Below are 21,544 nucleotides of genomic sequence, written 5' to 3'. Positions count from 1 at the left end.
GTGGTTTTCTTTCTTCCGAGGTACCTATACCGCGTAATAGATTCGGAGGTGGATGTTGGCTTGCTTCAGCCTGCACCCAGGCGGCGCGTGTGTCTGCCGGTTGGGTTGGATTGGTTCTGATGAACTGCCGCGAGAGGGAGAGGAAGGTAGAGAGGGCAACGGAGCATCGATCCGATCACTCGCTTTGACGTCTGATGCAGCTGCCGGTCGCTGGAACTCTCCGGTCGCGATCACCGTTACGTTTTAAATACTCCGACTTTCCGACAGCGACGATCTATTCGCGGTGTGTTTCTTCAGCCCGAAAAAGAGCGTATCCGGATCCTTCTGAGACATATCCACAAAGTCTACCGTCATGATGGGATCGTTTGGATGACACATCCAGCAGCCAGCTCTCTTGGGCGTCGCTCTTGTCGTGCGGGCACAACGGAAAACGGCAGTTCGCTATTCCTAATAGCAACTACTATGATACAGTGAGTTCCATATTGGGAACATATGGGATTCTGGGGTATTTGGGAGCCTGGGCATTCGCCCCTGAAGTGGAAGGAAGGCACGATTGACACTAGACGCTAACTTAACGTTGACGTTGTGCAGTGCCGCAGCCACAGCCACTAGCTGGCATCTCGAAACGTCGCAGCTTCTCTTCGCATAAAACAAACCACTCTACACTTCTGGATTACCTATCGCGACTCGCACATGCTCGCCACCACCGCGCCGAGTCGGGTCCACTTCTCTCGTTGCGTTTTTGGAAGGAAAAGGGAAAAGGGAAAAGAAAAAGGGAAGGAAGAAGGGAAGATCCATCTGGATTCGGAGTGAACACCTGAAAACTCTTTTCCTGGGCATCATCAGCAGCCAGCGACGAGCGCAGTGCTTGTTTCAGCAACCGGAGAGGCGGTGGGGCAGGCGGAGATATGTTTGTTTTCGCTCACGCCGCCGCCCGCAACCATCCGGAGAAAAACTTGTGCATAGGGGTGGCCCGGCATGTCGTGCGACTCTTCAAACATCACATCAAATCTCATCTGCTTGGCAGCGTGGATTCACATTCACATTCACCGTCGAGATCCGATCCATCGCGGAACCGTCACCACCGCCTACCGCCTCTCAGGTACCGCCTTGAGTTAGAGCTGATGCATTCTTCTCCGGCACGATGTCCCTCACTCAATTAATTAACGCGCTTTTCTTGCGACAAAAACCAGTGATCCTATGATATGCGCCAATCGTTCTCGCGATGTTATTAGATGCTGTTTCATGAAGATGATGGAGATGCATCGGCTACTTCCCCGCCCCGGTGCTGGCACAGTGCTTCATGTCACTATGGATGATGCATTGGTGCCCGTCCGTCCGTGCGGGTCCGAGAACTGGGAACCGGGCTCGAAGAGCGCTCAACTTGCCACACCGTCTCATATCGGAAGGCTATCTACCTTATTTCCACATGTACCGGTATCACCGTATCAGCCGTCCTAAATTGCAGGCGCTATTTCGCATGGCAAGGCGTGGGGGGAAGCAGCAAGCTGTATCTGCCAGATGAATAATGGAAGTCAATTATTATTGCGCGCGGCTGGCAGATGGTTGGTTCAATCTTTGGTGGGGCGCATCGCTGGACGAGGCGGGATTACGGAATTGGTGAGACCTTCGGGGAGATGGGAGAGACATACAACAGCGGGCATGGCGAGCGATAATACTTTGGCTGAATAATGTGGAGTAGTTACCTCGTTCTAGAATACTGGTACTCTAGTCCGTACCGCGGATCTCTTTCACTATGGAAGGTTCACCGTTCCATTCTGTCTTTGCTGGCCGTTTTTAGATCTTTTCCGTCTCGTGAGTCCTGGCTGGCGAATGGATTTCCCACTCTTCCCACTGTTTCCACTCCTCCGCCCCTCAAAAAAGAGGGGTACACGAGATAGATGCGATGCGGCCAGGGGATGCGCCGTCGCAAAGAATCTGTCGGACCAAGCGAGGCCGTATGCAGCTAGACGCCCTTCTCTGTCACTTTCGGTGTTCCACGTTCCAACAGGGCTGGCTGTGTGATCGCCGCCAGGGATGATCGAGCTGCCCTCGTTGCGAGATCAACTGTAACTAGAGTTTGTACCGCCGCCGCCATCACCAATGTTGGAGGGGTGCATATATCAACGCCGTCTGCATGATTTGCCCTCCCTTTTCTTCTTCTTCTCCTGATCCCTTTTTATATACCAGCCGCTGGATCGACTCGTGCTCGTTCCGTTAACTCCTCAGTTCCGTTTACATTCGTTTCTTCTTATTCTGCTGCTGTGCGGTCTTTTCAATCTCTTTCAACATACCATCTTATCCACCATGTCGCCCTACATGGTATCGCCTTCTTCGTCGGCTTCGTCGGCTTCGTCGTGCCCACAGCTCGAGTCTGCACATTCGTTGGTCCCCCCAGTGAACGAGGAACGTCCATTGGCTGACATCAATCGTGAAGCCGAGATCAAATCCTCCAAGAAATCGCAACCCGTCGGGGAATCATCCGGGAAATGTACGTTTCCATCCTCGATGACCTCCGGTGGACGGACAATGCTTACCCATCGTAGAGAAACGGAATACATAGCCTGGTCTCTTCCCAAGTCTCCGATAGCCTCGTCTAAAGGTCCCTCCTTGGAGCCACGTGCAAAAGCTCGCAGGGTCCGCGTGAACCTGATAGCGCTCTGTTCTCCGGGCTCGCCGATATTCTCCGGAAAGCACTCGCACTTCACCGCCACCGTCGAAACTCGCTGCGTACGGGACATCAAACGCCCACATTCGTGGAAGATCTACGGTGTCGAGTGCGGACAGGGCGTGACGGCGCACTACGTGCGGATACAACTTGCGGACGATTGTATGACTATAACCACCGCCCTTTGGGTGAAGTTCCGCGCTGACGCCCCCCGTAGCCCAGGACAGTCAATTCCGCACACTCGTCATCCTTCTCGACTCGATCTCCGCGAAGCGTCACGTAGCGCTATCCAACATCCACCCGTTCGGCCTCGGCGTCGACTTCGGCGTGCCTTCGCCGCACTCTAGCAACCGCATCTACCTCATCACGCACTGCGCCAAGACCACGCCGTACCTGCGCAAGGTCACCGTCGACTTCGAGATCTTCCTCGACCAGGAGTGGAAGCGCATCGACCTCAAGGTCGACCGCGTCGGCTTCGCTGTGTACAAGTCCGCGTCGCGCACCAACATCCTGCTGGCCAACGGCCCCGAGGAGATCCACTTCGCCCACGACCCGTATGTGCGCTTCGCGCGCATGACGCTGAGGTTCGGCGAGCGCCCTGAGCGCACGTATATCGACATCGAGGACGATGGGAGGATGAAGGAGAAGCCCTGCCATGTCACGCGCACGAGGAAGGGCAGCATTGTGCACCTCCCAAAAGTCCGCGTGCGGACCTGCGACGGCGAAGGCACAACCAGACAGCCCATCAGCACGATGACGCGGCTGATCTTCAGCGAGAAGGATGGGATGCCGTGGGCGCGGTCGGGGGTGGCGGCCGCGGCCGAGGCGGAGAAGATGGCGAGTCTTATACGGAAAACGGCACGGCTGGCCGCGAAGAATCCGATCGGCGTCAAGGCCGCAGTGCAGGACGGCCACATCTTCTCCATGAGCATGAAGGGCGTCATCGCCGACAAGGGCTACACCGTCCGTAACGTCGACGACGGGTTCTCATTCCAGGCGGACATCCGGGACAAGTTCCGGGGCTGCGTCGTCTACGCCGTGCCCAGTCTCCGCGCGGGCACGAACGGGATCGTGCTCATCTCGCACTCCCTCGACGGCGAGGCCGTCCTGCGCCAGCACATCGACAACCCCGTGCATCTCATTAGCAGCATCACCGAGAGCGGCTTCATGGTGCCGTGCAACAGCACGCTCATCCGCGCGCGCGACAACAGCCGCAGCATGGGCAAGGGCAACATCCGCTACTTCTTCAACTACGGCGGCGCCGACGCCGGCGTCCTGGTCGAAAAGCTGGTCAAGCTCGTCACCGCCCTCGACGCCACAAAGCTGCCGGAGCTCACTACGCACCTCGCACAGGAACTCGAGCGGCGGGAACAACACGCCTCCTCGCGCCGCTCCCCTCCTCCCCCGTCGCCGTACGGCCACGCAAGAACCCCATCCAACGTTTCCACCTCTTCCACCTCGTCCACCTCGTCAGCATACTCCAACCTCTCGAACACGTCATCAGCCAGCAACGTCAGTTGTTCTTCCACCTCGTCCTCGCTCTCCACCACCTCCTCCGCGGCACGGGAACCCAGCGACTGGGACATCTGCGAAGACGCCGTCTTCGACGACGCAGAGCCGGCGCGTAGCCTTCGGATCTCGGTCGCGCCGGAGGGGATCAAGGCCCCGCGCAAGAGGAATCAGATGGCGCGCGCAAAGACGGCATATACCGCCAGGCTCACTAGGGAGGTTGCCATAGAGGTCGGAGATCGCGTTGTGGTCCTGTTTAGGAATAAGAATTGGAGCTTCGTGAGGAGGCTCGATGGCGAGAATGAGGAGTGGGAGGAGGGTGAGGAGCGGGAGAGAGAGGGGTGGGTGCCGACGGGTTTTTTGGAAATGCTTTGAGCTGTGAGGTCCTGGGGAACGGAGGAACGGACGGCGGATGGGTTGCACACGCACACACAACCTTTTTCCTTTGGTTTTTCATTTGTTTTTTCATATAAGGTCTACATATGGTGGTGATGACGGCTATGGAGGTGGCGCGCGGGGTTTTCTGGGGTTTTACTGCAATTGGGTTGTTTTTGAGCTTCGCTGGCGATCGTGGTGTTTTGAAATATGCTTCTACCTTTTTCCTTGGGTCGGCCTCTCCACATACTGGTTCTCATACTTTTTTCTTTGTCTTTCGCTTCTTCCATTTGTGTACTTATGTATGTACATACAATTTGTGTCCAGGCTGTGCCTGTGTTTCCCCCCACTATCACGATTCACTATCACCATGATTATCACTATCTCTATCTCTATTATACGGTAAATACGGTATATGCAGACCACGGTGTATAAAGAGCGGACTGGCTGGCTCCTGTTTTCTTTGCATGATACTCCATTTATAAACCAGCCATATTGGCTCACCCATGGGCCATATTGGTTCCCGTCTTTGTCCACCCATGGGCCATATTGGTTCCCGTCTTTGTCCACCTCGTCGCCTCGACGTAGAGTACGGTGGAGTATAGTACGGTAGGTACCTTGGAAGTTGATCGCGAAGAAATCCCACGTGCGGAGTTACCAATCCGGGACCAATCCGGGTATTCAGACCCATCCATGATCCATCCATCCATCCATCCATCCCCACCACACCTGGCACATCATACCAAATCCCAACCTCAGGACTGAAGTCTGAGAGAAGCAACCGTCTTGGCACAAACCCCCAAACCGGCAGCTCAACCAAACCGGCATCTCCTCCCTCGCCGCCAACTGGGGGGAAAAACTTTGAAGGTGAAGTCTGAAGATGAGACAGTGTCATGGTGGGGATGCACGAAACTGTATGAGAGTGTGCATCATGTGCATCATGTGCATCATCTGCATCATGTGTATGCATGAGACTGCATCAGACTGTGTGAGAGTGCCCGAGACTAAACATGAAACCGTGGTGGCAGCGTGGGGGTGTGTAACACTGGGCAGACGGCGGTGGGCGCTGGGTGCGGGGTGCTGAGGACATTCCGGAGGTCGCTGGGGCTTCGGGAGCGCAGTGACTCGCGAGGGGCGAGGGGCGAGTGGCGGAAGCCGGGGATCTGCGGAATCCGAGCGGCGGACGGCGGAGGCCGGAGGGTGTCTTCGCGTGGAGGGGGCATGAAGCCGAGTTATCGCGTGTGCTCGACACACGGAATACGAGAGCTAACACGGCGGCCGGAGGGGGGACGGCGGGCTCGGGCTCGTACATACGGCGGCACTGGGGCAGTGGCAGGCAGCGGTTGGCCCTGCTAGGCTGCTACATAGGAACTGTCGTTCGTGAGAAAGGTGCGATCGATTAAGCGCTACAGAACTATCATATATACCCGCATTTCCCGAAATTGATGGATAGCACGGTGGAGTCCTGTCTCCACAGCTCTGTATATGTATTAAATATGTACAAGTGACAAGAGGAAAAGCACAGCGGGGGCTTTGCCGGAAACTTCAAACAAGGAAACAAGGTATCAACTCTCAGCCCAATGCTCATGCCCATTAACGAGACAGATAAGTCATAAGCGCTTTCTTGACATGGATCTTCCTCCTATCATTCTCCGCCTCGGCCATCTGCAACCGCAGCCTGGCCAAGCTATCCCGTGCCCTGTTTTCCTCGACACGCAAAGCCTCTTGGTGTCTGTGCTCCTCCATTTGTATGCGGTACGCCAGCTCCTCCGCTACACGCGCCTTTTCCCATTCAAATCTCTCCTTCTCCAGCGCAAGACTCTGCCGTCTCGCCTCGGTTGACGCCAGGGCGCGGTAGGTTGGTGAAGTCTTCGCCTGCGCGGTTGATACAGTAGCTCGATCAGCTGGACCGCCCGCAGATACCTCCGCCTGCGCGCTTCGCGCATTATCTTGATCGACTGGAGGAGCCCTCGCTTGCTCAACTCGAGGAACGCTCGCGTGCCCGATTCGAGCCATGACTTGAGCCATGGCTTGATCAGCTGGAGGAGCTCTAGCCTGTCTAATTGGCCTGAATCCTCCTCCGCCGCTCGTCTCCTCCCACTATGTATTCCAATAAAACGCTAAATTCCACACCGGTAGTCACGTTAACAAACCTTTCAACCGACAGGGCGTTGCTATTCGCCAACTTTTCTTCCTTCGTGGACGGTGGACTCAAAACCCGAGAGCCCTGGTGATGGACGGACAGTCCGGTGACCCAGATACATACATACCAACAGTTGTCAGTTATGTACACTTCGTTGGATCACGCATCTTCCTCGCCCAAGGCCACCCACAAAACCTCTCACCGCCCTCCTCTGTCGACCAAGACGCCAAACTCCTTGCTTCCGGCAGGCTGCAGCATCTGTCGACGAGTCACGAGACTAGATCACCAATTTCGACGCGACTTGCACAGTGAGGTTGCACTACAGGAAGGACTGAACTCCGCAGTTGAGGAATCCACGTGATTGTGTGGACAATGGTGTATGGTTACTAGTGTTCGAGACGAGCGGTACGCCGTGATCGCCTCTCGGTCTGTCGCTTCGCATTCCCGCGGCGCATTGTGGTCTCGGCATTGGACTGACAGGGAACGGGAAACGGGTGACAGAAATTCGAATTCGAAGTTGAAACTGGTACCCGTCACCCGAACCACACGCTTTAACGAATCATGAATGATGGATAAATCTAAATTCCAGGGCAAGGAAGGAAGAGGGCGAAGAGGAGGATAGTCTCAAGGGCCTAAAGCCTAAAGGTGCTAATGCTCGCCAGTCGCGACTACGCTCGGCCAAATAATAAGCCGGAGGGGCATTGTTCGTGGCAAAAAAGGTCCGTTCTCGGTTTGGGGAGAAGGAGTCGGCACGGGAGGAGCAAGTTCCACAACCGCGAGACTCGGGAGGATGTCCTTTTCGCAGAACCGCAGCCTACGACCATCCCGCCAGTTGCCAGAACCGACGCCGAACCGGCACAGCGGCGCACTCGTACACAATAGCCACTCGGGGATCCCACTGCTGGAGAAGCCGACTAGAGATCAGACCATATACGGGCAGACTACCGGTATGTACCCTCTCTTGTCTACGGTATCCTTGGCTCATCCCTAACTCAATGGCTCATCCTTGAACTCGGTCGTGTGAACCCCGAGGCTGGAGCGAAATATCTGGTTACCTAGGTAGTTGAGGAGTTAGGACACTGCTCCATAGACCATTCCCGACCCATGGTCGTGCAGGATCTCAAATCTCGATCCTTGGTCCTTGGTCAAGTAAACTGGCTGATCGCAGAGCAGATCTTTCGAACAAATGAAACTGGTTACTGGCCATCTAATCGACTCCCCGGGTCTGAATACCACCGAGTAGTTATGGGATGATTCCAAGGTACCGGACCCCGGTAGAGCAGACCCAGAGTCCCAGAACCAGGCCCCGAGTACTGGGTACACTAGCTATTTACATACCACGTATGAGTCCGGATTCCAGAATGGTCGGGTAGAGATTACAAGTGTTAAAGGGATACTTTTGGAGGAGGAGGAGGAGTGGAGTGGAAACCAGCCGTTGTCGAGTCATCGTCGAGTCGTGATAGCTTCCAGCGTCGAGTTGAGCAGGTTCTTCGGAATGCTGCATGCGGGAAACAATAATATATGTGATGGTTAAAACGTAGAATGCACTTTTCGTACATACCGTACACTTGTATGTAGTTGGCCCAGGCGCTTCGCTGCTCTTATCCTAAGTAAAGTACTATCCTTATCCGACAATCAATTGTCTCACGAGAAAATCACTGACGAATCGCGAATCTCGAATCTCGAATCTCGCGATCAATGGGATCACTTTCACCGTTTCCCACCTCAGCCTCCAGGTCCCCAGTACATACAACGGGTATTCCCGTTCACATAGCGCGCGCTTTTGAGTGTTGAAACTCGGCAGTCTGACCTGCGTCTGCAGTGGCCAGAACAGTGAGTATCAGAGTATCAGAGCATGTAGGTGGGTATATATAATCCTCAAAGAACGTTCTCCTTGACGCCAGACCCTCTGCCACTGCAGTGCCGCCGCTATGCGGCGTCTGCTGTCTGCTGTCTTGTGTTTGCTGTTCCTGCGAGGCTGAGGTATTGCTAAGGGCACCTTACAGCTCATGCATGAAAGTTGAAAGTTGAACCCGTTATGCATCCCCCTTCAGCCACCAGTTCAGAATCCAGCCCCTACCTGAGGCTACGGCGCGAAATTCTGCAAGTCTAAAAAGAGAGTTATTTTTGGCGACTACTTACAGCATGTCAAAAATGAACGTCACATGTGGAATCTGGATTCTGGATTGCCGGACAATGCCGACGGCAAGTATTCTGTACGGTATATGTATCACGCGGCTATGTGAGGAGCGACTTGCGAAAGAGAGAGCGGAAATCCGCCACCGCCCGCCGGGACCCCGCTTTGTCTTTAGTGGCTGGGGGGACTCGGGAAGACGGCCTCGGGATTGATCACACGGAGTGCAACGGCTCAACGCCTCAGCGATGAGGAGGATGGACAGACGACACGGTGACGGACAGACGGCACGGTGACGGACAGACGGCACGGTGGCTTACGAGTAGCGTAGCTACCGCTCTCGACGCGAGACTCGAGAGTGCGTGGTAATATGTTATATAGGCGTAGATGTCAATATTCATGCCCGAGTCAATTATTCCTATCCTGTCCTGCCTCCAAAGTCAGCTCTATCTGTGTCCTCCACTGCTTGCGCTTCCGTTCCAATTCCCTAACCCAAATTCCAATCCCGTTACCAAATTCCAATCCCGTTACCAAATTCCAATCCGTTCCCAAATTCCAATCCCGTTACCGAATTCCAATCCCGTTCCCAAATTCCAATTCCGTTCCCAATCCCGTTCCCTCTCCGGCCGCCCATGTTCTAATTCACCAAGACAAAGACAAAGACACCTCGAATCAATACCAGACAAGAACAATCCGTTCAATCAACCCAATCAAAATTCCAATTCGTCATTAAGCCGTAAGCCCCTCCATGCGATCGCCGACAACCAAAGACTCCCGTAACGTTCGCTCGCTCGGACAAAAAGAAAAACAGTCGCTAGAGTAGAAGAAAGGAAATGTGGTTGCAGTAGGTATGTAGAGTAGAGTAAAGGGATGCCGTAACGCCAAAACAGACCGAAGAAGCCATTATCATCCGCTATGTGTCGTTGTTGGTAGGTAGTGGTAGTGGTAGTGGTAGTAAAGTAGTAGACAGGAGGAGTCGCGATTTTTGCCCGCCAGGGGATCTGCACCGGGAAGAGGAAAGTAAAGTAGAGTAGCGTAAAGTGGTAGTGTAGGGTAGTATAGTGTCGTGCGCGTTCAACTAGCAGCACCCGGGTGCTGGGTGCTGGATCTTTCCGCCTTCACCGACGGCGGCGGTCCTGTCCTAGGTACAGCAGTCACCAGTGCAACAGTTCCCACAGCACTCTCCGCAGCAATGGCAGCAGCTAGTGCAGCAGCCCGTGAACGCGTTGAACATCTCTCCGAGGCCCATGAGGATGCCGGCAAAACACACGTTGATCGCGTTGACGCAGTCGCCGCCGTTGGCCGTGTTGCCGCCGGCGCAGCACGCGAGACAGCTCCAGCTCTGGCAGTCCCAGTTCCCGTGCTGCTGGCTGCGCTGCTTCTGCTCGTCGCGCAGCTGCTCGTCGCCGCCGCCGCCCTTGACGTCGAATGAGTTGGTCACGCACATTTGCGGCTCCGCCGTGTACGAGACGTCGCCGGGGGTGGTCATGGTGTGTGGTTGGGGGCAGTCGACGGAACGGCTCGGCAGTGTGGTTGTTGGTGTGTCTGCTTGTATACCGGGGGTTGTGGGTGAGGGAGAATGGAAGTTCGATGGGTTCGCGGAGAAGGGCTTGGTGGTGGTTGTGGTAGAGCTGGCGGCTGGTGAAGATGGAGATTGCGACGGCTTGGGGGGTAGGGGGATGTAGGGTAGTTGGCGGGACGAGTAACGGTAAAAGTGTTGGCGGATGAGTAAGGGTAAATCGATGTCTCCCCCTCCTCCTCCAGCTGCTGCAACTCTACTCCTCCACCACCCCTTCGACGTTCAAACTTCGGAGTGCCCTCCATTTCCATGCATTCGCAAGCGAATCGAGCGTGTGCCGGAATCAGCCAAGCAATTGGTTAAAAGACTAGCGCTGACCGATGCAGGTGCACAGCCCCACCGACTTTTTTTTTGCTTTCTCGGGAGCGAAACAACCTTCTTCACGGCATCGAATCGAACCATCGGCCACTCACTCACTACTTTCTAACATCCCCACCAGCAAACCCACCCCACCCAATACAAAACCCCCATCTGCATCCGTTCACCGTCACCCCCGTTCACCCCCTCCACACGCCTTACACATCCGCGTCGGGCCTGCCTGCCACCTGCCACCTGCCACCTGCCACCTGCCACCTGCCACCCTCCCCATACGCACAAATGTCCTCCTCCCTCGACCTCGACGAGGAGCTCTCCATCTACGACCAGATTGAAATCGAAGACATGAGCTTCGACGCGACCCTGCAGCTGTACACGTACCCGTGCCCGTGTGGCGACCGCTTCGAGATCCTCCTCGACGACCTTCGCGACGGCCAGCAAATCGCCGTCTGCCCCTCCTGCAGCCTCATGATCCAGGTCATCTTCGAACCTGTGCGTCCCCCTTCCTTACCCTCCGCCACCCCCTCCACCCTTCTCTTTTCCGCGCATAGGTAGAGTAGTACCTGCCGGAGGAGCACAAAGCCTGACGGAGAGGTGTGAATTTGCAGGAGGACCTTCCCGCCGCGCCCACCAACACAGGCACAAACACCACGGCTGTCACTGTCTAGGTCTGCTGCCGCTGGAGCACATCTGGGTGTTCGATGATGATGATGATGACGGGGATAAATAAGGTACATAGGACGGGTAGGGCTCTGAGGTTTGCTTTGGCTTTTTTTTGCAGGGAGGCGTTCGCGGAGTTATTTTTGGGTTCGGTCGGCGGGCGGCGGTTGGTATGTACCGGTATGAAGCCTTGAAGGCATGAGCTAGTACCGGTAGTGCTTTGTAGTCGGTCGGTCGACTGTGAAAAAAAAGCGATGGGGTGTTTGATCTTGGGGAAAGTTGGGGTATCTACTGTAGATAAGGTATCTTCGCCTGAGGGTTTTGGGTATTGCCATGGTACCGGTAGGCAGTACATAAGGAGGGTACTTCTTACTACTTACCGTCCCGAGGCTGACACACAATGTCGTCAGCTACATACCGGCAGCCTACAGGTACCTACACACGAGCACATACGAAGTAAGTACTCTACTCCTACTACTCCATCGTCATGCACCACCATTCCCACCTCTATCGGATATCGCATCCACGCGGAGACTCTGCCGGAGACTCTACCGGAGACTCTGCCACTCAGAACTCTGGACAGTGAACTCACTGTTTGCACGTGGCAATGTTTGGTTCGACAGTCTTACCATCCGGCCAGTGCGTCTGGCCAGCACATGCGGGAAGATCGAGGCCTCAACTAGTGATCTATCCCATGGCCCCATTGGATGGCCATTTTTGGGACTTCCACGATTCTGCTGTGCTCATCTCATTGTGCGGGATGGGAGTGGAAGTTGGGGCTGGAGTGGAGCTGGAGTCTGGAGGTTGGAAAGCCAGTGGTCCAGTGGGCCAGTGGCGGATATCGTGACGGATATCGTGGCGCCGTGACGTTAAACGGCAGTTTTGCGGGGCTGTACTGGAGTCACTGGACGGGCTGGACTGGCGGGGGAAACAGCTCTGGACTGTGGAGGCTGGATGGCACATGAAAAGCGAAGTGAAAGCGAAACGGAGCAGTATGTCATCCGCTATCCGACGTTTCCGTCGCTTTGAGCGTCTCTCTTTGGACTCTTCGGCGCTGCAGACCTGCGGACCTGCAGTGATCTCGGGGAGTCGGGGGCGGAGCAAGTTGCGACGAAGTGCTGGTGTCCAATGAATGCCGTACCTACTCTACTCGTAGATAGAGTGTGTTGCGCGTGTGACGATGCTGAGCAGTGAGGTGTGGAGTGCGGTAACGAGTTACGGGGGAGTGCGTTCCTATCGTCAAGTGAGTGTCTACATAAGCTTTATGTGTACTATGGTAGCATTGGTAGGTAGAGTGGTTATCCCTGTCGTGATCGTCCCAGCAACCAACCATCCTTCTTTCCTTCAGGCCTCAGGCTTCAGCTTTCCGGGCTTGGGAAGTTGTAGAGTGGGATCATCACCTAGTGAATACGACGAACGGCACGTGCTCGCCACTTTCCCATCCCGAACATGGTCATGAACGAACCCCGCAGTTCACAGCCCTACGCCAGTAACGCCACCGCCCCCAACATCTCAGCTTTTGTCCGAGTTGACAACTTGGCATTTCAAGTTTCAAGTTTCGACGCTACTCTACAGGCGCTGAATGAAGGCATGGCAGCGGGATCGGCGATCTTTTGGATCGACAATCGTCTTGTACCTACCCCGCGACATAACCCCGGGCGACACAATCCCGCGCCTCCGGAGCCTGCGGAAGCCGCTCACCAATCCTCCATGCCGCCGGCCGTTGCCATAGCCACTCACGCTTCTCAGGCTCTCAGCACGCCGGCGCTGGCAGTTGTGGTATGTAACGGTAGTTAGCTCAGCCTGGTGTGCGGTATGCGGTATGCGGTATGCAATCGTATGATGGTACCTACAGGATTGACGCACGCGGCGGCGCACACGCGCGATATGCCTATTTTAGATTTTAGAAACCTCGGTGCACCTCCGATACGGCGCTGGGGAAGGAGCTTCACGTCACGACTCACTGGTGGTTCCAGTCGATACTCTACAGGGGCTGACACGATGATGCGCGAATGTGCTTCTAGAAGCTTAGGACATACTGGCTGGGGACCTGGGGTAGGTACGCCGGAGATATACTCAAATCTAGTCTTAGGGCGAAGCTCGCTCACTCGCGGCTTCCACTCAATGTGCGAAGAGATCTGGTGGTTATTGTTGGACGCCCCGGTGCCAGTGGAGGTCTAGACTTCGAAGTTTGCGGATGGCAACACCTCTTCCTTCCTTCCTTCTGTGTGTCCGAATCTGAAATGTACCTGTATACCTGCAGGCTGTAGCCATGCGAGTACTGGTCAGTGGTGCCAACATGGCCCCCAAAAACGATCTACCTAGAGCACACTCCATCCATCCATGGTAGGTCCTTCATGTAACCTCACTCGCTCACTAACTTACTATTCGCTCAGATCGTGAATCGCACAGCCTGGAAACAAGCACCCACGACAGTCAACCGGCTGCCGGGCCCGGGTCAGAGTCACCATCTACCTACACGTATGCGCAAGCGGCCCCAGCCGGAAGTACGCAAACCAGGCACGTAAGCACATCGCCGCCCTCGCCGGAGATTGCCATGGAGATCAGATGGTGCCCGGCACAGGGCAAAGGCGTCCCCGACTTCCCCGGAAAAGAGAAGGCTGGCGGACGGGCCAAGCTGGCTGCCAATAATCCCACCGAGAGCGGAGTCTGAGTGGCAGGCCCTGCTACCTGAAGGCTGAAGCGCGGTGGCTGAGTGGAAAGAGGTCAAGGCATGCACCGACAGCAAAGTCACCAGCAAGAAGTACCGGCACAGCCTCACCTCTAGCACTTCCAGCACCTCCAGTGGACGAAGATCCACCCTGAAGCACGCCGCGCGGTGCGGATGTTGCCGTTACAGGACCCAGACCCAGACCCAGACCCGGGAGCAACTCTTCAAATGCTGCCCTGAATGGGAGAGCCAGCTGAAGATTTCGTGGGCGGAGGACGTAAGGCTCGGAAGGAGACGGGGAGGCAATGATCGCTTCGAGATCTGAGACTTCTCCGGCGTTCGCAGACGGACGGTGCAGACAGGTCATCTTGGGCTTTGTCGCCACCACTGGATCACTGGTGTGGGCAGGTGGAGATGAGGCGAGCGAAAGAGGAGGACGCTGAGCTTGAGGTGCCGGGGTGCCGAGGTCACTCCCGCTGTTCCTCCCCGCAACTTCTTTCATGGCATCTTGTGACGAAGAAGCAGAGGGCGTCGAGGCGGCGAGACGGAGTGGAAAGCGGAGCTTGCGGAAACGGTGTGCGGGTGTGTATATATCGCCATGATCTAGATAGGTCTGTAGGTTGCATGAAATCAATGATTAAACCAAAAAAAACCTAGACACGAGCATCAACACTGCCCCAAGCCACAGACGGAGAGATCTGGTGATTCACTTCTGGGCAAATCACCAAACAAGGCTTCAACCGGGGTATCAGCCTCCCCTCACCTCATCGCTTAGAATAGTCATTAGTCAATTCAGCATGCTCCCCAAATTTTGTCGCGCACCGTAGACTGAGGTCTGATGATGCAGCTGACTACCGACGCCAGCTTGTCGGTTATTTTCGGTGGGAGGCGAGCGATGTGCGGTGGAGTAGCGGGAGCGGGACGGTAGCGGGATTCTATGGCCCACGTTGACGGTTGCGGAAACCAAAGGAGCCGGGAGCAGGCGGGAAGCTGCGCTGTGAGACATAGCCGAGTATGTATGTTCTGTATCTAGGCGGCAGAGCTATCGACCCGGACTGAAGCGCGCTCGGATTTATTCCGCCTGGACCCACGCGAACGAGTCATTTTCTGTGGAGCGCTGCCGGATCTTCCGACAACAGAGACCAGAGCACCCCCGACTCTGAGTGATTTGACCTGTAGTTACCTCATATCATAGGCGGCGAAATTATGCGGCTCCCACCAAGGCCTTCGCGCTAGTTCTACTCATAGATCGATAAGGGCATACCCTCTACTAACTGAGGAAAACGGTAGCGCGGATCGACGTGGATACCCATCTTTAAGACCCACTCGCTCGTCTCCTCTTTCTCTTCTTCTCTATCCTCTACTTTTCTACTCCCTTCTCTTCTCCTCCACAATTTCTCGCATCCATCTCACACACATTCCCCTGATCGTAAGTCGTCCTTGCTTGCTTACATGATATATTCCCTTCCCCCCCCCAACCAGCTCAATGATGACCTGTTTACATTTCCGATGTCTACGAGACTTTGTCGATACACTTCTTCTCCGATGAGACTGAAAAATATTGCTTGGATGCTTCCTACTTTGATCGGTCAAGCGAACTTTACTGACGCAGTCTGCAGCTTACTAGGACGACATCGGATGAGGGAACTCAGGCATGGCCAACGAGGGAGATTGTGTAAGTTGTCCTTGCTTACCTACATGATATATTCCCTTCCCTCCCCCAATCAACTCAGGATGAGAACTTTTGTAGTACGGAAGTCCTTCGGGACTCTGACGACTCAAACTGTAGTCTAATGAGACTGACAAACATTGCCTGGATGCTTCCTGCTTTGACCTGTCGAGCGAACTTTAATGACGCAGTCTGCAGCTTACTAGGACGAATACCGGATGGGGGACTCAAGCATGGAAAACGAGGGAGATTATGTAAGTTATTCATGTTGCTTGTTTGATTTATTCCCTTCCCTTCCCCAATCAACTCAGGATGAGAAATGTATAGTACGCCAGTCCTCCGGGACTCTGACGACTCGAACTGTAGTCTGATAATGTTGATCGATATACGCTGGTGTTTGCTTTGTTTAATCGGTTGAAAGGATTTTACTAACACACGGTACTGCTCATCGCCAGATAATTTCTCGCTCGCCTGGACAGGTCGTTCCTGTATTATGAGTATTACTCGATATGTTTACATTATTCCCATCCTCTGCCATCTACCTCATGGATGATCAACCGATCTAGGTACGCGGTCCTGGCGACAAATCTGCGATTCCGGCAAGACTGGTAAACATACCTCGATCACTCCTGGTGCACCATGGCGAGAAATCTAAAGATATGAAACTCACTCTCTAGGCTACGACCAAATATGCGCAGCAACGATCGGCTTCCTTTAGAACGTAAGTCGTTCGTCGCTTTCCTCCCTCCTCCTCCTCTGAGCCGGAACTCAATGATGAATAAACGTATGCGCTGAGGTCTTCGTGACCATGAAGCAAACCTATCGAACTGATGAGACGGCTGCCAACAATGAATTTTTCTGATTTGAATAGTCAAGAACTTCGCTGACATGAGGAGTTCGCTTTCCAGGCCAGCAACCGGGTTTCTCGAGTACCGCCGTCTTCGTGGGACCTACAACACTCTTTTGAAAGGTAATTCACTTTCCACCCTCTCTCATCACCTACCTACAGAACTCAAGGATGATTTGCAATCTACACCGAGGTCTTCGCGACCATGAAGTAAACCTACCGAACTGAAGAGACTGGCTACCAAAATGATTTTTCCCGACTTGATACGCCGAAGATTTTACTGACGCTCGTGCGATCTATCAAGGAATGACCCGGCTCGGTATGCCCGAATCACATCGCCTTCGCAGAATCTTCAGCATCGTTTTCAAGGTAATCCTCCTCCGTTCCACCCTCTCCCATCACCTACAGATCTTAAGGATGATTTGGAAAGTTGCACTGAGGTCTTCATGACCATGAAGCAAACCTACCGAACTGATGAGACGGCTGCCAACAATGACTTTCCTACCTAGTTTGAATGGTCAAGAAATTCGCTGACATGAGGAATTTATTTTCTAGGCTGACCTAGTGTGTTCAAATAACTGCGCCTTCGCAAAATCCACAGCATCCTTTCGGAAGGTAATCCGCCTCCCATCCAAATTCCGCCCTCTCCAATCACCCACAGATCTCAAGGATGATTTGCAATCTACACCGAGGTCTACGTGACCATGAAGTAAACCTACCGATCTGAAGAGACTGGCCACCGCAATAATTTTTCCTGGTTTGAATGGTCAAGAACGTCGCTGACATGAGAAATTCCGTTTCCAGGCCAGCATCCCGGTGCACTCGAGTACCGGCGCCTTCGCGGAATGCACAGCATCCGTTCCAAAGGTAATCCGCCTCCCTTCCAGCTTACGCCCTCTCCCATCACCTAAAGGTCTTAAGGATGATTTGAAAAGTTGCATTGAGGTCTTCGGGGCCATGAAATAAACCTATCGAACTGATGAGACGACTGCCAACAATGATGTTTCCCGATTTATCATGCCGAAGACTTCACTGACATGAGGAGTTCACTTTGCAGGCCAGTATCCGGGTTGCTCGAACAACGGCGCCTTCGCAGAATCCACAGCATCCGTTCCGAAGGTAATCCGTCTTTGTTCCGCCCTATCCCGTCACCTACACATCTCGAGGATGATTTGCAATCTACACCGAGGTCTACCTGACCATGAAGTAACAAACTTACCAACTGATGAGACGACTGCCAAAATGATTTCCCCCGATTTACTACCTACGCCGAAGATTTCACTGACGCTCTCGCGATCTCTCCAGGAAGGACCCGACCCGACTATCGCGGTGATCCAGGGCAGCGCACCGGGACGCAGATCGCCTCCACCACTACCATCACCACCGCCAACCGAACCTTGGTCTGAAGGCTGGCAAAACAGCCAACTGAGTGGGGTAAGCCGTCTTTGATTTATCATTGACATACTCACATTCCAATTCCCGCTTTTTTCTTCCTAGGATGGGTTAGTTTAGGTACTGAAGTCTACACGACCGGATGACCTTGGAATGAATCTGAAGAGATGAAACCAGTTTTTCTGTCGCATATATTTTGTGGTCTATGCTGACGTGGGCTGCGCGGATTTTTACCATAGATCTCGAATGGGCTGATGATGAGGCGCATACGGATCGAAGAGTTCGGCCGGATTATACACCCATTGCTTCTCCTTTCCGTCCGAACCGTCGGAAGCCTAACTTCACTGACTCAATCTTCAAAGTTCAAACCACAAGTTCGAGATGCAGGACGAACAGGACATTCAGTCATTGTGTAGCGTAAGTTAACTGAACTAAGCCATCCACCCCGTCTCTAGCTCACCCTCCATCCAACCCCCCAATCCCTCCCCTAATCCCAGAACTCAAGAATTAATATTCGAATCTCCGAATCCTGACGAAAATTCATCAGTATGAAGCGTTCTATCTACATTCCTACTATATTACCTCTGCAGCCGATTGTATCACGGGAGGTTTGCTAACCTGTATGCCCCCCGATGGGCGGGATGATGTGTAGAAAAGACAGTATAAAACCTACCCATACACCCATCCGCCAGACAAGCTGCATTCGCGCAAGCTCAACTGTTCAAATAAGCCACCCACCTGCCCCGTCTCGAGCTCACCCCTCCGATCCCTTCCATCCCAGAACTCAAGGATTAACAACTGGTTTTTCGGAATCCTGACGAAGATTCAATGTTCATCGCTATGAAGAGTCCAATCCACATGCCTACTTCACCGCTTTCCCAGCCCCATCTGTCGTAGAAATTAGCTAACCCGTATGCCCTGGTTGGCGGGATGGTGTGTAGGAAAGACGAGTACAAAACCTACCCATACGCCAAACAGTCAAACAGTCAAACAAGCTGGATTCCTCTAAGTTCAAGTAAGTCAGCTACTACGGTAGTACCTGTCCAGTCTCACCCCCCTCACCCATCCAATCCCATCCCAGAACTCAAGGATTAAAAGTAATTGTCCCGAATCCTGACGAAGATTCATTACTGAAGAGTTCCCTTACTACACTGCCTACTACACCGCCTTCCTAGCGTGAATCTGTGGGGAAGTTTGCTAACCTGGTATGATATCTAGGAAGCACGAAGACGAAACCCCGCAGCAATAGGATATCTCGCCGGAGATGGGGACCGGTGGTGACATGAGGTTTTTTGGACTTGGTGCGTGAAGCTGCCCCTTCAGTGCGCGCGTCGTATCGGGATTTGGAACTATCGTTTACGTCGTGTGCAGTGGCCGTGTGCAGTGGCCGTGTGCAGTGGCTGTGAAATCACGTCTACGAGGGTGAGGCTGGCTGCAACCACTTTACTTCCGTCCAGTTCGGGTTGGGGGACTGGTACTCGGAGCAGCTCAGCGTAACACTCACCCACAAACCGTCATTCGGACGGCGAGTGATATATGGGTACTATCTAGTGTCGATCACGTGGTCTTCTGACTGTGTGCGCAAGTGCCAAGTGCAGGTCTTCGGGCCATGGGGTACCGTATCGAAGGGCTATTTGGAGAATCGTGCGGGGCGCATAGCTTACATACGGGTATCCGTTGCATCTACATATTACTGTGTACTGATGATATCCTTCCCACCTCGCAAAATTATGGCTTTACTTCGACGAGTTATTCACACCCAGTCCGCTCACCCCGTGTACGTGCAGCCGTAATCGTCGTGTTCCGTTCGATCACATCACCACATCACCACATCAGTCGCCCAGGTATGTCTCCAGACTCCCACACTCGTGAGTCGTGCGGACCCACCGCGCACATCACACGTGCTCCGCCTCCCTCTCCGCGCCCACCCATGCGCCCACCATCCATACTTATGCACAGAAGCGAAAGTCCAAACAGCCGAAGATGAAGATGAAGATGAAGAAACCCATAATTAAAAAATACATAGCGATCTATCTATCCCCCCTCGGCCACACAAGCAGTAGGGAACGAACGAAGAGGAGGAGCAGATGGAAGGAAGGAAAGAAAGCTTAGAGTATCATCAACCATGAGTCTAAGCCGAAATAAAAAAAAAGAACATAAACAAAAACTCCCCAACCACCACCGCCAACCAACCACCAACCACCGGCACCCGCATCCACGGACCACCGCCCTCTCGAAGAAAAGCAGAAACACCCCATCCTGTCTAAACCTCCCTTCCGCCTATTCCGCGGGAGTGCCCGGTCCCTAGACGTTGGTGGGCACGCTCGGTGGTGGTGGTGGCGGTCTAGCCTGGTACCCATTTTCCTGAGCGGCGGAGCCCTCCTTCGGCTCGGCACCGTCCTCGGCGGTCTGCTCATCTGCCTTCGCGATAGCCGAGAGGCGGGGTTGGGCGCGTAATCGGGGACGTTGCTTCTTGCCGAGGACGTGGGTGACCGGCCAGCAAGTCGCTGCTTCTTTTCCTCCAGCAGCTTTCGGCCTGCTTTATCCGCGCTTCGAGGAGCGCAAGCTCCGAGTTTTGGTACGAGACGCTTTGCTTTCTGCGCTTGTTAGCTAGGCGTGCGCAAAGAGGGATGGCGCGGGGGCGGGAAATTGCCGTGGAACGAGATGGCGGGAAACCAGTGACAGGGGGGAGATCGCGCGGCGGGGAGGACGCGGGGGAACAAAAAAAGGGGTATCTATGCGCTCCCATCGGCCGAGAGCTCGCCACAACACGAAAATCAAGAGAACTCGCGCAACTCACTTCCGACTAACACTCTGGTCGAGCTTGTCGAGCTGGTCGTCGAGCAGGAAAATATCATTGAGCTGATTCGCGAAAGCACGCGCAAGAGTCCTGGCTCCCGGCCTCCGTTAGCTCCACGATCGGGTAGGTACTCGGTAAGCGAGCGGGAGAGAGCAGGTAGACTCACGATGTTGGTCGAACTGATTTCGCGGCAGCCCGCTCGGTACTCGAGATCTAATTCATGGTCGGAAGCCATTGTTTGCGTGGTTGATGTTGGTGCTTGTCGACGGTGTAGGTCGGGGGAGGTAGGTTAAGTAGCGGCGACAAGGAGGACGGTAGCTGCAGCTGACCGAGACGCGGGAGGTGACTTGCGGATACGTGCGGACGCGAGGACGAGGAATGAGGTTCGTTAATCGATCGCGTGTCGTTCGTTTCTTTCTGTGTTTTGGCTGTGACGCGGTCAGCTCCTCGCTTGTTCCTGGCGATAAAGATAAGAAGGTGACAGGGAGGTGGAGGGATGACTTGCTGAGGGGAGGGATGGCTGGGAGGGATGACTTGCTGAGGGGAAGGAGAGAGGGAGACTCACTCTTTTTCAGATCACGGCCGTCGATGCACTCGTTTCTCTGTTTCCGTACAACAACCTGTACGCAGAGCGGATGACACAAGGGCTGAGACGGGAATGCAGAGAGGGGGAGAGGTGGTGGGATGGCGGTTGGTTTGCGAGTAGAATACCCGGGCGTTCGACAATTTTGCTGGGGGCGGTTGAAAAGGAGTCGATGAGATGCTGGATAGTTGGAAGAAGT

General features: G+C 54.2%; 4 protein-coding genes across 4 annotated transcripts; 2 read left to right on the top strand and 2 right to left on the bottom strand.

The window, feature by feature from the left end:
• Positions 1–2,529: 2,529 nt before the first annotated feature.
• Positions 2,530–4,552, top strand: BZA05DRAFT_333453 (uncharacterized protein; the record flags this gene model as incomplete). Its single annotated transcript, XM_051480684.1, has 2 exons — positions 2,530–2,830; positions 2,886–4,552. 2 exons carry the CDS (start codon positions 2,530–2,532, stop codon positions 4,550–4,552), a joined length of 1,968 nt encoding a protein of 655 aa, XP_051342325.1.
• Positions 4,553–6,145: 1,593 nt separating this feature from the next.
• BZA05DRAFT_442765 (uncharacterized protein) lies at positions 6,146–6,580 on the bottom strand (the record flags this gene model as incomplete). Its single annotated transcript, XM_051486780.1, has 1 exon — positions 6,146–6,580. The coding sequence occupies one exon, from the start codon at positions 6,578–6,580 to the stop codon at positions 6,146–6,148; it is 435 nt and encodes a 144-aa protein (XP_051342324.1).
• A 3,327-nt stretch (positions 6,581–9,907) lies between these two features.
• Positions 9,908–10,550, bottom strand: BZA05DRAFT_472057 (uncharacterized protein; the record flags this gene model as incomplete). Its single annotated transcript, XM_051487991.1, has 2 exons — positions 9,908–9,965; positions 10,053–10,550. Coding segments are annotated over 2 exons (516 nt in total), but the record flags the coding sequence as incomplete, so codon positions are not given.
• A 455-nt stretch (positions 10,551–11,005) lies between these two features.
• Positions 11,006–11,391, top strand: BZA05DRAFT_442763 (diphthamide biosynthesis protein; the record flags this gene model as incomplete). The annotated part of the gene is made up of 2 exons (XM_051486779.1): positions 11,006–11,215; positions 11,332–11,391. 2 exons carry the CDS (start codon positions 11,006–11,008, stop codon positions 11,389–11,391), a joined length of 270 nt encoding a protein of 89 aa, XP_051342322.1.
• Positions 11,392–21,544: the final 10,153 nt, after the last annotated feature.

The sequence above is a fragment of the Tricharina praecox genome, assembly GCF_024521635.1.
Source record: "Tricharina praecox strain CBS 144465 chromosome Unknown BZA05scaffold_5, whole genome shotgun sequence".
Classification (NCBI taxonomy): Eukaryota; Fungi; Ascomycota; class Pezizomycetes; order Pezizales; family Pyronemataceae; genus Tricharina; species Tricharina praecox.
Note: the sequence above shows the minus strand (reverse complement) of the source record. Positions and strands in the feature narration are given on the sequence as shown.